This window comes from Pectinophora gossypiella, chromosome 12 (genome assembly GCF_024362695.1).
Source record: "Pectinophora gossypiella chromosome 12, ilPecGoss1.1, whole genome shotgun sequence".
In the NCBI taxonomy this organism is placed as follows: domain Eukaryota; kingdom Metazoa; phylum Arthropoda; class Insecta; order Lepidoptera; family Gelechiidae; genus Pectinophora; species Pectinophora gossypiella.
Window position 1 is genome coordinate 857,698 of NC_065415.1, and position 15,741 is coordinate 873,438.

The 15,741-nt window shown below is 37.3% G+C and overlaps 1 protein-coding gene and 1 non-coding gene across 6 annotated transcripts in view; both read right to left on the reverse strand.

The window, feature by feature from the left end:
- The window catches only part of LOC126371446 (liprin-alpha-1), a 237,211-nt gene that overhangs the window by 58,853 nt on the left and 162,617 nt on the right, over positions 1-15,741 (reverse strand). For 4 of the 5 annotated variants that reach the window (XM_050016742.1, XM_050016741.1, XM_050016740.1 and 1 more), the window contains one exon: positions 1,520-1,621. In XM_050016742.1, the coding sequence (XP_049872699.1) occupies positions 1,520-1,621 (102 nt within the window). Of the gene's footprint in view, positions 1-1,519; positions 1,622-14,707; positions 15,039-15,741 lie in introns of all 5 variants that reach the window. The other variant, XM_050016743.1, reaches the window with a different exon arrangement.
- Trnam-cau (transfer RNA methionine (anticodon CAU)) lies at positions 11,028-11,100 on the reverse strand. The gene has a single exon. It is a non-coding gene; the product is annotated as a tRNA-Met (tRNA).

Here is a 15,741-nt window from a genome sequence, read left to right on the forward strand (position 1 = left end):
GGAGGAAGTAGAAGACCGGTGGCGTGGTCCATATCGGCGCATACCCTTACGACTATTACTTCGTCGGCGGTGTTTTGTTCTAGAATTGGACATTTCACTATCCGAAGTATCCACTGAGCGTCTACGGCGATTGCGACTACGGTAAGTGTAACGTTGTTTACGATACTTCTTAGGTATCTTATCGACACTTGTGGAACGGCGCCGATTGTGACGTTTTGAAGTACGGGTAATACTTCGAGATCGGCCACTGGTACAAGGCGTCTCATGTCTTGGAGTCGGCGGTGTATAGTGAGATCGCTCAGACATTTTCTATCTTGTAGTAGTTGTATGACTATCACTTGTAAGTGGCTAGTAGGTTGGAGGCTATACAATCGTGTGATAAGTTAGTTAGGAAGAGACAAACAGAAAAACAAGTATATAAATTAGTAACTTAGTCGGTGAAACTCGTTAGTTATATTTAAGTGTCAAGTGATAGAAGGCGAGACACATGAACGATGAATAAGTAAATAATTAGGTAGTTGGCGCCTAATAATAATTTTCAGACGATAGTAGTTATCTTCGATTAATAACAGCAATCATAAATAGAAAAAAAATGTTCATATTACCGAAGAAGTCGAAGTTTACATTTCGCTATAGAGTTATATTTATACACAAGTATTAATCATTCTATTACAGAACCTTAGAAAAGAAAAAAAAATAAAATAAAAAAAAATGTCTACACCAAAAAGTGGGTACTTAATACGAGTATAGTAAATACGAGCCAATTGAAATATTAAATCATCAACAACCAACACAATTGCTTTATATTTATTTATTTATTTATTTTTACCGATATAATTTGTATAACTACCTCACCGTATAGGAGTAATTATGTTGAACAGGAACTTGTTCCGTTCCGGATTAGGCAAAATGAAATGTAACTACTTCTAAGTACATACCTGTAGCTTTTCTCCGATGTTCTTACCACTTCTGAATGTAGAAAATCCTCGATATCAAACAACGGTTTGTATAAGCACACTTTTATTATGAAAACCCTAATAAGTACAAAAATATCTTGTGTTCTCCCCACGAGCTTGACAGCCGCCGCTCATATGAATGTTCGAGTGAATGTCAGAATGTTGTCGCTCATTCTCGATTACCATTCGATTCTTCTTTTCTTTTTTTTTTTTTTAATCTTCGTTGTTTTACGTTTAAATAGTGAATACGTATTATTGTTATTATAATAATTTTATGAATTGGTGAGAACGCCAACACTAGTTTGTTGGCGAGTACGCTCTAGCAATGTTTGATTATATTAAGTACATAAATACCATTTATCTCTTGGTTACAACATATGTATCACACTTTACGATGACATTTTAAATTCAAGGAGTGCTTTTACTAATTTTGATTTAATTGTTTGTTTTGGCAGTTTGGGTATTTTCCTTAAAATAGGTTGCTTATTAAAGATTCGGGGTACTACCTATATATTTATTTAGACGTCGACCATACGAAACGAAATATAAAAATATAATCTTACCCTGGTGTTGTTTCTTTCCGCCTTGAGCTCGGAGATCTCCTCTTCTCTCTCCAACAGCTGCTCTCGCGCCTGGTTCAACTCCTTCGTGAGGGTCGCGAATTCCTGAAGACAAAAAGAGATAGATATATGTAAGTCAGGGTCGTATTATGTATCTAGACATGTTTTTGCAAATCATTTGTATTTTGAATGAGGTTATTTTATGTATGATTTTATTGTCAAGTCCATAAATGGACTTCACAATGAAATAATTTCTACATACGGTTCGGATATGGTAGTTTATCATTTATTGATAATTATCCAATAGTTTTATTTATTAAGATAATTTTTAAAATATTTTATTTTTATGAAATAAGAAAGCGATGTTTTATCTGTGTATTACAAGACCCGAATCACGGGCGGCCATGATTGAGCGCGTGACGTTACATTTCACGAAATAAACAAAATCTATCTGTCAGGTTTCAAGTTATACTGTTTGACAGTTTCTTTGTTTGTTGAAATGTGACGTCACCGGGCAAAATGTCATGTGACCAACGTTTTCGCGCGAAAATTAAAATAATTTTAGAATAACATGTTTTTTTTTCTATTATATTTTATAATGCTTTTTCGAGAAAATAAAATATTTTGAGACGTATAAAATAAGCGTTTGTTTTTTATAAAATACTTTTCCGAAAACTGTTAAGTACCCAATTACATTCAGCATGTGTCAGGACCGAAGCAAATTAATTCCACACTGTACGGTACTAGGTGCACCGAACTTGTATATTATATTGGATTGTAGCACTGTTGTGGGTCCACTAATGCACTACTTCAGTGACACGCACTGGTTACTGATAATTATTAATTTATTATAAATTAAATGGAGGAGCACAATTTCGTCTTTATAATAGTTGGTAGCAGAGAGAGATAAATATTGCCATATTAAAATATAACAAAAAAAGTAAAGGAGATCATCGGATTTCGGCCCAGAAGTCAAAGTGCCGGCCAAAAAATAATTTTGCTATATTCCGTTAGATATTATTCACTTGAGCATTTATTACTATGGCACCAAAGCTGTAGGATCAATATCTTCGGTTTTATTCGAATTCAAAAAACTGTATTTTTCATACATTTTTGGTCAAAATGTAAAGTGCCGGCCAAGTAACAATAATGGTATATATCCTTAGAACTTATCCGTCTGAGCATTTATTACTATGGCACCAAAGCTGTAGGGTCAATATTTTCGGTTTTATTCGAATTAAAAAAACATGAATTTTCATACATTTTTGGTGAAAATGTGAAGTGCTGGTCAAGAAACAATATTGGTATAATCCGTTATAACTTATCCGTTTGACCATTTATTATTATGGCACCAAACGTCTATGACCATTATTTTGACTTTTGTTGCACTTTACGTTATAGTTTCTGTGTGAAAAGTGCCGGTCAGCAAAAACACATGTCAAAGCTATCGAGAAGATACCTGTAAACATTATTCACTATGACAAAAATGTGTATGACCATTAGTTTGGCTTTTGTTAGATTAAAAAAAAACTTGATTTTTGATTCATTTTGTAAAAAAATATAATATAACAGGCACGTTATGTAAAGGATCGTCAAAATGTTTATTACTATGGAATTAAACGTCTATGACCACTATTTTAAAATTGATTCGATTTTTCAAAAATCTGGTGTTTTCATAGATACCTACACTTTGGCGAAAAAAGTTTTATCTGGTGATAATGGAACTATCTTGCTAAAGGCGTAATATAGTCGTCTTTTTGACACATTTTTATAAATTAAAAATAGGTTTGAGTTTACGCTTTAGAAGCTACTTTTTTAAGAAAAGTGTGTATACAAGGAAAATACAGTGGGGTGATAGAGGTACTACGTTATCGGCCGAGTAGCACCAGGACATTGTGATCGGCATACATGCAAAGTACAACTGCCCGACTCCTGTCTTCCCTTACAGCTACTTCAGACGTCCTGCCAAAATACGAGTTTCGTCACTAGATGGCAAGCTTATCTTTGGAGGGTGGTAACCATCTACGGTCATAATAATTCAACCTAAACTTAGGCCGTAACGTTGAGTGGAATGCAAAAACTACAGCCAACGTCATATCTAAAATCAGATGGTATTAATATAGAAGTTCACCTATCAACACACAAAACAAAAACACAAAGTATTTATCTGACTAATAACTAGTCATTGGGAAAGCTCTGCTTGTTGTCATTGTTAAAATGTATAAAAAAATAAAGATTTTAAAAAGTCCAATAAAAGCCAAAGTCAAAATAATGGTCAAAAATGTTTTGCGCCAGATTATTAAATGTTCAAAGTTGTATTAAAGGTCCTTTGTAATCCGCCGTATCGTAATTTTTGCTCAAAGCACTTTATTTTTAAACAAAATAAATAAGAAATCAAGATTTTCAAAATAAAATAAAAGCCAAACTAATGATCGTACACGTTTGGTGCTATAGAAAAAAATGTTAATAGGCATCTACTCGATACTCTCTACATGGTATTGTTGCTGGTCGGCACTTTTCACATTTGAACTAAAACGTAAATTCCAATAAAAGTCAAAATAATGGTCATAGAAGTTTGGTGTCATATTAAAAAATATTGAGAAGCAACTATTAGAGAGATTCGACGTATTCTTTTCGATTGCCGGCATTTTAACATATTAACCAAAACGGAAAGTCCAATAAACGTCAAAATAATGGTCATAGAAGTTTGTCGCCATACTAATAAATGTTCTAACGGTCCTTTGTAATACGCCTGTATCCCCTTTTTCCAAACGGACATAATATTTTTTTTTACAAAATGTATGAAAAATCGTGATTTTTAAAATCCAATTAAAGCCAAACTAAAGGTCATACACGTTTGATGTCATAGTAAAAAATGATCAGAGCAATCTACTCGAAAGGTTCGACACATTTTTTTTCTCTGGCCGGCACTTTCAAATTTGGGCCGGCCAAAGTATGGAGAGCCGATGATCTCCTTTGTTGGGTTGTCAACACTCTGCCTACCCTATTGGGAAATAGGCGTGTTATATATATTCAACATAACATAAGCTCACAACTATATCCCAACTGGGATAGTCAGAGGCAAATCCCATTTTTCTTTTGAGTTATTTACGAAATAAGTTGTAATTTTGGACTATGTATTTTACACTAATTACTCTAAATTCATACAAGTTCCATACAAAAATTTTCTTATTGGCGTTTTTTTTATCTCGTTTCACTGAGTGTCAATTAGCCTATCACAACTCATGTAGGCTCACAGTTATAATTTGTTTACATTAAGTTAGTTTATAAGTTCTCATGAAGTGAAATGTACTAATGTTATAATTGCATTACATAGTCGAATTGGGACTGCCTGTAATATCTATGTAATTTGTGTGTTAATAAATAAATAATAATAAATAAATAAATTTCGAGAATAAAGATTTCTTTAACCTGAAATCCATCGCATGCCGAACTAAGTACCCACACCTCCCCGAGCTCTCTGTTAAAGTTCTCTCTTAAGATAAATTTATAACTCTGGTGCAAGCCCGTTATGGGGCTTGACCAAAACGAACTTAATCATCAATTGGTTAGTTTCCTAGATCAAAGATAAATTATGATATTCTGATTATTAAATAAAGACAGATCTAAAGGTGACAAAAAGTCTTTTCTTTTATATCTATTTAACTTATTTATGAATTTTAATAAAGAAAAATGTAATAATAAGTGTGACATTTTCGTCACAGGCTGCTTTTTCACACAAATTCCATAGCAATTTCGTGTTTATTTATTTATTTATTTTATTAGGTTTGCCAACAGACAAAAACACTTTTACATGTAACTTAACCTATTTACAAATACTGGACTAGTGTTCGTCCAATTATAGGCAAACACAACATGCTACTTTATTAACGCTACAAAGGACGACAATCTACATAAAATAAAGAAACAACAGAGAAATAAATCTTAAAAAGAATAAAACAACACTTAATAAACTTAAATGGTTAAGATCACTTTTGACTTTTGACTTTTAGTAAAAAGTAACTGATTTGACTAGTTGGAAACTAAAACATATCAAACATGTTGACCAGGAAATATTAGCCATTCCCTTTCGAAAACTTTCGACTATCCCGAACCAAAACAAAAGGCGATCGGCGATCACAATCGAATACGAATACCTACAATACCGCCAACGATACAAATACAATATAAATTGTATCGTTACAGCCAGTTGTCAATACGAGAGCCGGCGGGGGGCACGGTATGACATACTTTACCCCTCTCTGTCACCCCGGGAGGTATATTGTACCATCATTCGCTACGTATAGACGTTTTATTCGTTTGATAAACGGGAACTGCCTATGAGGAAGATAATACAGTAAAATGGGAGACTAAAATGTTTGTGTATTTGTATTGTCATGTTTACAGACCATACATAACATACTTTACTTACATAATTATTATAAGGTTAGTGATTATTAGAAGATCTGGGATTTATATTCTCTGTCTTTATTTAAGAGCTGCGCTCTTGTCGGTGGAGTGATCGGCATTTCTCTCTTCTTCCCGCCAAATCCTTCACCTCCTGATACGACACGACCTGCACCTTTTCTTTTATTTGTTTCATAAATGTTCTCCTAGGTCTACCCCTTCCTCTCAATTAATAATGGGAATTATATTAGGAAGCCAAATTACTACATTGTATCCATCATCAGCCCATTAACGTCCCCACTGCTGGGGTACGGGCCTTCCCTATGGATGAATAGGGAGATCGGGCCTTAAACCATCACGCGGGCCCAGTGCGGATTGATGGTTATTAACGACTGCTAATGCAGCCGGGACCAACGGCTTAACGTGCCTTCCGAAGCACGGAGGAGCTCGAGGTGAAAACTTTTTTTTTTTATGGTCACCCATCCTATGACCGGCCTTTGCGGAAGTTGCTTAACTTCAACAATCGCAGATCGAGCGCGTTTACCGCTGCGCCACCAAGCTCTTTACTAAATAAATTGTATATCACTATCTTATTATTTTTTTTCAAAGGCGGTCTAGGGCCCTGTACCGAGATTTTTCTTGCAGCTTTTCCCTGGCTATGCAGGTTGTTAGAAGCTGCAGTAGTTTTAGACGGAAGAGACAATTCAAAGTGTAACTGGGCTATTATTTTATTCTGGGTCCCATGGTTAACTTATTCGCCAAAAAAATTTTTTTTTATTTATGCTATTGTTTGTTAATATTTCTTACTATTATAACAATAATAATATTTAAATCACATTTTACAGGACTTTGCAGCGATGTTTACCAATTATTTTTCACTTATTTTTATATTTATACTAGGGAGGGTGCAGAAAAACAACAACTGTGTTACTTTGTTACATTATGTAGTTTTATTATTGGGAACGTTCACATTTAATTCAAACCTTTTTTTTTAAATTAAGATAAAAGATTTTTGAACTTATATTATTAAATAACCAAACATTTCAGTCTAATACATCTTTTTATGGTTAGGTTTACCACTTCGTTACCTAATTTTGATTTTATGAGATAAACTTTTTTAATAAAATAGAAAACAATAGCAGTTCAAGCATTTTATTTATGGGGGCCATTTATATATTAAAAATAATCAAAAAAAGTCAAAAATTTTAAAACATACTTAGGTAGTTTTAGCTATAATTCTGAAAATGTCTCCATAAAAATGGGGGACAAAAAAGTAACGCAGTAGTTTAGTAAGTAACATAATGGTAAACTTTCCGCATCTATGGTGTTTAACTTACTGAAAACAATTAAAAACAGAATACAATTAAATTGAAACCATAACAAATTAAACAAAACTCTCTTAGAATAAAATAAAATCAAAACTTCTCAAAAAAACAGTATTAAACATACATTAGTTTCTGTCTGAGTCTCTCTTCAGTCTTATTTTTCAAATATATTTAATGGGCCATCAAATTCATTCAATACGTTTTCAGCAAATGGAATTCTATAGTCTCTGCTTACCCCGGTGGGAAATAGGCATGAGTTTATGTATGTATGTATGTCATCATCGTCATCAGCCTTACGACGCCCACTGCTGGGCATAGGCCTCCCCCAAGGATCTCCACGACGATCGGTCCTGCGCTGCCCGCATCCAGCGGCTTCCCGCGACCTTCACCAAATCGTTGGTCTACTTTGTAGCGGGCCTATACTGAGCGTCGTCCGACACGTGGTCGCCATTCTAGAACCTTTCCGCCCCAGCGGCCATCGGTTCTCCTCGCTATGTGTCCTGCCCACTGCCACTTCAGCTTTGCAATTCGCCGAGCTATGTCGGTGACTTTAGTTCTCCTGAAGATCTCCTCATTTCTGATTTGATCGAGCAGGGAAATACCGAGCATAGCTCTCTCCATTGCCCGCTGAGCGACACCGAGCCTCCTCACGGGATCCATAGTAAGCAGCCACGTCTCACTGCCGTAGGTCATCACTGGCAACACGCACTGGTCAAAGACTTTCCTCTTGAGACACTGAGGTGTTTTGAACGAGAAGATATTCGCAGCTTCCCGAACGCTGCCCATCCGTGTTGGATCCGACGAGAGATCTCTTTCTCGAAGTTGGACTTACCTAACTGGATTATTTGTCCTAGGTAAATGTACTGGTCTACAACTTCGAGTGTAACGTTCCCAACCTGAACTGGAGTGGGTGCGACATGGTCGTTGGACACAAATGTTCGTGCTAAGACCCACTCGTTGGGATGCGTTACTACTGAGATGCTCGAGCATGGTGTTCTGGTCTTCCAGGGTCTCAGCCATTAGGACTATATCATCGGCAAATCGAAGGTGCGTCAGGTACTCCAATCTCAATCTCCCTCAGGATTTCGGGAGTCGACGAAATGACTCTGCCGTCCTCAGTTTTCAGTCTCGTTAGTTGACTTTGCCCAATAGACAGATCTTTTGCGAACACCTTGGAGCCCTTGTTCCGCTCTATAGCCACTTTAATACGTGTAGTATTAAATTGGCGAAGGTCGCTCGTCAAAGACTTCGAGATCTGTCTATTAAGTTGTCTATAATGTAAGACATCCGCTGAGTCCTGCAGCCTCATTTCGTGTCTCTTATCCATGAGTTCGAGTGTGTGTGCGAGAGTTTCTGCGTTTTGGTACGGCGGGTTCTAAAGTGTTTAGAACCTACCGTACGGACAGCATCCACCATCAGGTCGTTTATATCGTCCACTTCTGCGCAGTTATCAAGGTACTCGAAGCGGTTTTGAAGCTCTAGCTGAAAGCGCTCGGGTTTTTGGATCTGGGCTGGCGCCGGTCGGAGCGTGGATTTTATCACTCGCGATCTTTCCAGCTTGATATTGATATTCAATGTTCCTCTTACCATGCGGTGATCACTTCCCGTCTTAACGGCATTGATCACAGAGACATCATTGAATATGTGCTTTTTTGTCGACATAATAAAATCGATCTCGTTTTTATAATTTCCACTGGGACTTATCCAGATCCATTTGCGGGTGCGGGCTTTCTGAAGAAGGAGTTCATCATATAGAGGTTATCCTTCTCCATAAAGTCCGCCAGCATCCGGCCTCTGGTGTTCCGGACCCCAAATCCAAATTGCCCCACTCTCAGCTCGTTACCGCAACGCTTCCCCAACTGTGCATTAAAGTCCCCTATCACAATCGTGTAGTGGCTTTTATGGCTATGCATGGCTTTAGAAATCTCCTCATACATAGTCTCCACTTCGTCATCGTGGTGTCCCGAGGTCGGAGCGTATGCCTGGATGACAGTCAGCGAATATCGAGATGATATTCTGAGTATCAGGCACGCTACCCTGCTCGAAACACTACCGATGGTCAACACGTTGTTGACTAGGGACTTGTGGACGATAAACTCGACACTCTGTAACGAAATAATTATAAATTAAATTATTAAAACCATTAAATTTGTAAATATTGAGCAAAAACTTTGAGTATTTCCACTGCGTTACGATTGCTACAACTGCGTTACATTTCGCAGTAACGCAGTGCATCGGTAACTCAGTTGTAGAAACCACGTGTATTCTAAAATAGCACTCATATGGTAATTCATTTTATAAAACAGATCGTGTACAATAAATATTTGCTCCTTTTTTTTAAGATATAACGTAAAAGATTATTCAATATTCAAAAAACTCACCTATCACAGCGGTCACTCAGCGGTCTCCCAATTAATACACGCACCTATCCCGCCGGCGTCCTCGCGACTGACTCGGCGAATTTCAAAGCCACGCACTCCCCCCGCGCCCCAATAATATTTGATTATATGTTATACGACTTTTGGCGCAAATGCATACAAAATTCTAATTTTAAGACTCAGTTTCGTATGGTAACATAGTGTTCGTAATTTTTCGGTTTGCCGCGGGGACACAATAAATATTTTGGAATAATTAAAAACTGATAAAGGAAAATAATATTTATTATTGTTAAAGTAAAGATTAAATTACGTGTTATTACCGCAAATATTACATTTTAATAGCGTCTTGAAGAGTTTTTAAGTAATGTATGTTTATATGGAGTAAATATATGAGAGGGACAGTGGAATTTTGTAGGGAAACAACTGCGTTACTCAAAAGTACAACTTAGTTACCGTGTTTTTGGTTAAATTCAAATAATTTTGATAAAAACGTGGAACATAAAAGCACGAGTATAACATCAGAAATGTACCAATAGTGTAATTATTTAAAAAATAATTGTTTGCTTTAATAAAAATCGTGTTTGAACGTGAGAGACAGGTTATGGGACCCAAAATAAAATAATAGCCCAACTATGTTATCTACGGAATAAATATTTTTGAATTTGAATAATAAGAACACGGAACAGACCCTTCCCAACGAGTGTTTGGATGCCAATCTGTCCTAAGAGTTTATACATGATATTTTTTTGCCGTTGTTTGTTGTAGATTTGGCGCAAATTGCATTAACTATTTGGCCGGACAAAAGGGGAGGGCTGAGGGCCTGACTGAGAGAAATCGACGAGTACACCGGCTGGGTCGGTATCGGGGTTTTGAGCTGAACATCACTATATATTATCTAAATACCTAATACCTACCAACTGGATTGAAATGGAGGCGAATGATTTTCGTGTTTCAATTGTATCATACTTTTTAGAGCTAAATTTTTCCGTACACGGTTTTTTTTATTTTTTGTTTGATATATCGCACTCGATGCGCGAACGTCGTGTTACGATGTGACAATTTAAAAAATGCCAGTTGTAAATGTTAAATCCAGGGTGGAAAAGGGCATAAACGTTATCAAACGATAGCGGAACAAAAAATGCTAAACAATCCTTTTCGCACCAATAACGTTCTGGTTGTTTGAATCCCTTCTTCTATCGTGTAAGTTGTGAGATGGATTACCAACCTCATCAACCCTGGTGTCAGGGTTACTATTGAGCCGCCAAAGGCCCTGACATGACTCATGTAACGACTACTTTCTTACACCAGTAAGTAGTAACCGGGACCAACGGTTTAACGTGCCTCCCGAAGCACATATCATATTACTTTCGGACTATCATATGATCAGCATTTTTGTGATAATGTCCCCACCGGGATTTGAACCCGGGACCTCCGGATCATGAGCCCAACGCTCAAGCCACTGAACCATGGAGGCCGTTTTCTTATTATATTATATATTATAACATAATATCCCAGTTGGGATAGTCAGAGGTACATACACCTATCGCAAGATGAACTGAGCAACCAAACCGCACCGATCTTCTTTTTTTTTAATTTTTTTTTTATTTAAAATCCTCCGAAGCACGGGTCACAAAGTGATTTTTGTGATATGTCCACATCGCGATTCGAACCCGGGACCTGCAACCACTGGACCACGGAAGCCGATCTCCCTTAAAATAATGCATGTTTCTTTAATTATATTGATTTATTACATCCACCAAGAAGGCTCATTTAAAGGTTTTAAGGTAAATCTTAAGTGAAAACGCACTGCATTCTGCCGCATCGTATATACTGTCACAAACAGTTTTTACTGCATGACTGTACTATACAAAAAAAAAAAATCGCGCGACGTCAAGCCACTCGCCGTAAAGAGACTCGCCGTGGCGATAATCGCCGTTAGGGGAGTCGCTGTCAGCGCAATAATTCAGAATTTTCAGTTTTATTTTAACAATCAAATATCGACCATAGCTGTGATAATAATTGCATACAGATCTGAAAATTATGACTGCGCGTACGATTCGGAAGAAACCATGTGCTTTAAAATATAGATAGATATAATACTTTATTGAGCACAATGGACCCAATATACAGAAATATGGACAACAGATACAGAAAGGCACAACATGCCTACCTCCCATGTAGATCATAAATAACAAAAGAAAAACAAATAAAGAGTATACAAACCAACAAAAACAAAAAATAACGTCTTTCTACTCGTAAAATGATTCTTTAAGACAGGTTGAAAAAATTGTGCCGGTAACAAAATTCAATGGTAATCCCGAATCTCGAACCCTGAACACTTAAGTTGATGAAACGAATGAAGAAATATAATTTGACTGAGAACTGTTTGCGTTTCATTACAGGTTTCAAATTGAAAGTTGCGTGTAATGAGAGATAGAACATTTGGAAGTGATCAGCTCGATTTCTGCAGGCAAACATTTGAAGAGAATATTTATTTTAAGTCTGGATTCGATTCTAATCGTCTGTGATTCCGATTGGAATATCGATTTTGTCTTTGACGAGTTTTGCTTCAAACCGTTCAGTCGCATAATGTACCTTTCGCAAAACGCACCCCATACTCAAAACGTACCTTTCTCAAAATGTACCATTCTCAAAACGTAACTTTCTCAAAATGCACCTTTCTCAAAATGCACCTTTCTCAAAATGCACCTTTCTCAAAACGTACCTTTTTTCTACTTACATTACTACAGGTAATAAAAAGGCAAATTAGGGGTTGATAATATTTATATAATCAAATCATAATTTAAAATATCACAAAACTTGCCCGTTTTTGCCACTTTTTATTATTGACGAGTTTTGGACATTTGGCGCAAAAAAATTTGGCAACTTTTTCATCTTTTACCAGTTTTGGCCCAACTGACGAGTTTTATTGTTCTTGCCACTAACATGGCTCCGCCTGTAATCTGTTCCGGGATAGCCTGAGCTACATCTCACTAGAAGACAGCCACGTCAATTATATGACAACTATTCTGCTGTGCATATTTTCCCTCAGTATAATACAAACCTCACGTGCCAGCCTTTTTTTTGACGTGACTTATTGTAGATTTGCCGCAGATGGCATTAACTACTTGGCCGGACAAATGGGGAGCGCTGAAGGCTCTCACCCGGTACAACGTTTAAGACAACAGGCCTGAGGGTGCCCAGTTGGGCGCGAATCTCGGCTCAGGGCGTCGTCTGTGAGGAAACATATTTGAAAGAATTAATCGACCCTAGTGGGTCGATAGCGATAAGCGCTGATTGAGGGAAATCGTCGACCACGCCGGTGGGGTCTGCATCGGGGTCTTGAAATGTTTGGTGTCGCGAGCTGATTGGCCGCCTCTATGGCTAGAGTAATCGGGTCGTCGGAATCGTATATTACGTCCTTCGTCACGTGCCTTCGAAATGAAACATCACGTAGCATTTTTTGTGTGGCCGGAAATTGGGTGCTGTGACTGTTTGTGCCCGTCTGTGGCTCGCTAATTTGATCTTCAAACAGACACGTTTCTATTCACCATTATTCTTTTGTTCTCTTAGATAATATCCAGCGGATGATCAAAACGTCCGTTCCTTCGTTTGTTTTTGGCGAATAAAAAACATTCTATACTACAATACAATACAAATACACTTTATTGCACCAATATAAAAATAAATAATAACAAAAAGACTTAACTAAGTACATGGCAAATGGCGGCCTTATCGCTTAAAGCGATTTCTTCTAGACAACCAAAGATTGCGGGTACAAACTATAAGTACAACTTACCAATGAATACATGCAAATAAATATATAACATACATACAAATATACATATATACCTAACCTAACTACCCTAAAGTTGCCAGGAAAATATTGCTTTAAAGCAATAAGGCAGCATACTCATGTGTATGTGAATCATCCATGAATGTTTTCGTTACGATGTCACTAACACCCTGTACACTTTCTACGTATCTTAACTATTGTCCCTTCAACTTGTGACATTCCCGATCTCTGTCTGCTATCCGCAATCTTTCACAATTCCTCCATCTACCTTCTACCTCAAATCCACATATCAGATATAATAAACATATCAGATAACTAAGGATACCTATACAAGTGCTTTTATTTTGATTAAACGTCTTTCCATCTATCTGGTGAGCTAAGAAGGGTACATTAAAGAAATTCATCGAAAAAGGCAATATTGCAATTTGACATTTGCGCCTATAGTTGTTTTTTTTTGACGTGACTTATTGTAGATTTGCCGCAGGTGGCATTAACTACTTGGCCGGACAAATGGGGAGCGCTGAAGGCTCTCACCTGGTACATCGTTTAAGACAACAGGCCTGAGGGTACCCAGTTGGGCGCGAACCTCGCTTCAGGGCGTCGTCTGAGAGGAAAAAATATTTGAAAGAATTAATCGACCCTAGTAGGTTGATAGCGATAAGCGCTGATTAAGGGAAGTCGTCGACCACGCCAGCGGGTCCGGTGTCGGGGTCCTAATGCGCATATAGAAGTAAGTGTGCAATGCAAACAAACGTCAAATAGCAATATTGCTTTTTTAGGTGAATTGCTTCGATGGAGTATGGATTGGTATCAAAGACGCGGACAAAGCCAATTTAAAAATGCAGCAAGAAAGTTGGAGAGAGCTTATTAAAATGAAAGTGCTGAAGATTGGATTTAGAAGCAAATGAGATTACACCATTCAAGTAAGATAGTTCTTGAGAAGTCAGATTGAAAATAAATTCTTAATCACTTTTTTTGACTGATTTAAGCATTTTAATTAAGAATCTATGTTCGTCTCTTTAATACAACACTTATTTACATCTTAAAAAAATATATTTCACCTCTCACTTCAATCGTATGGGCGTCAGACGTCAAACACACACACACACACACAGATGTGCGTGTACGATGAAGTCAAAGTGTAGTGTCTGTGTAAAACGAAGTGTTTTGTATGAAGTGTCCGGGGTGTGTGTGTAGGGGGTTACATAAACCCTTATGCGCTCTGTTCGTACACCATTTACCTCACCTCCCCTCCCCCTCTAACCCCCGCGCGCCCGCAACTGACCTGCAGCAGTGCCGTGTGCACGCGACACGTGCAGACCGCGCCGTTCTTGCGCGCGCACGGCGTGCCCAGCCATGCGCACGCGCCGCCGTGCATCGCGTGCGATCATGCTCCGGACACTCGCGCACCTTCACTGCACGTTTTCACTACGTTCACTTGGTCCCAGTCATTTTTATTTTATTTTTTAAAGTTTATTCGTTAACATCACTGTTTTTAAACACTTTTCTTTCGAGTCATTTTTTAGATTTTTTTAGTACTCACACACTATTGCAATATTAGTTTTATGTAAATGTAATTGTAGTCAAACATTGGCCCCGATTCCTGCCTAAAACACCTAATTTTATATTAAGTTAACCCTATCATTTTCTTATCCGCCGAAATGGAAAGAGACGGGTGATTGACAACTGTTAATTTTAAAATGAATGAGTAGGTAACTCCGGCGAATAAAATAGCTACCTCGCTCATATGCAATCCGATTGACTTGTGCTGTCAACTTAATTCTGTCGGGTTATTGGCCAATATAAAATTGTGAAAGGGTTTTTAAAATTTCTGCTTAAAATTGACGTGCTTTCCATAAATTTTATGTCTGTCGATTTCCCTTCCCTTTCCTTTTCGGCGGATAAGAAAATGACAGGTATAAATTTAAACTTAGATGGTGTGTACTGGAATCAGGATTATAATTTTGAATGAAATTGTTCACACAACTCCGATCCAAGTTTGTCATTTGACGGATCTGAAGTGAGTATTATTACGTCATAATTGATGTACTATATTCAAATTTTGAATTTTATTTTACTATTATTATTTGCATGTTATAATTTAAATAACGAAAAATGGAGACCAAATTTAAAATGCTGACCAACTGCAAACTGTACCATTTTCATTGCGAAAAGAATAAGACTCCCCTGTCAAATATTCAGGTTAGGTTACCGAAACCTGTGAAAATGGTACACCTCTAGTATAGATAACGTAAACGATGGATGTATTGGGACAAACATACAAAAAAAAAATACTCAAGAAAATATTATCTTCTAGCG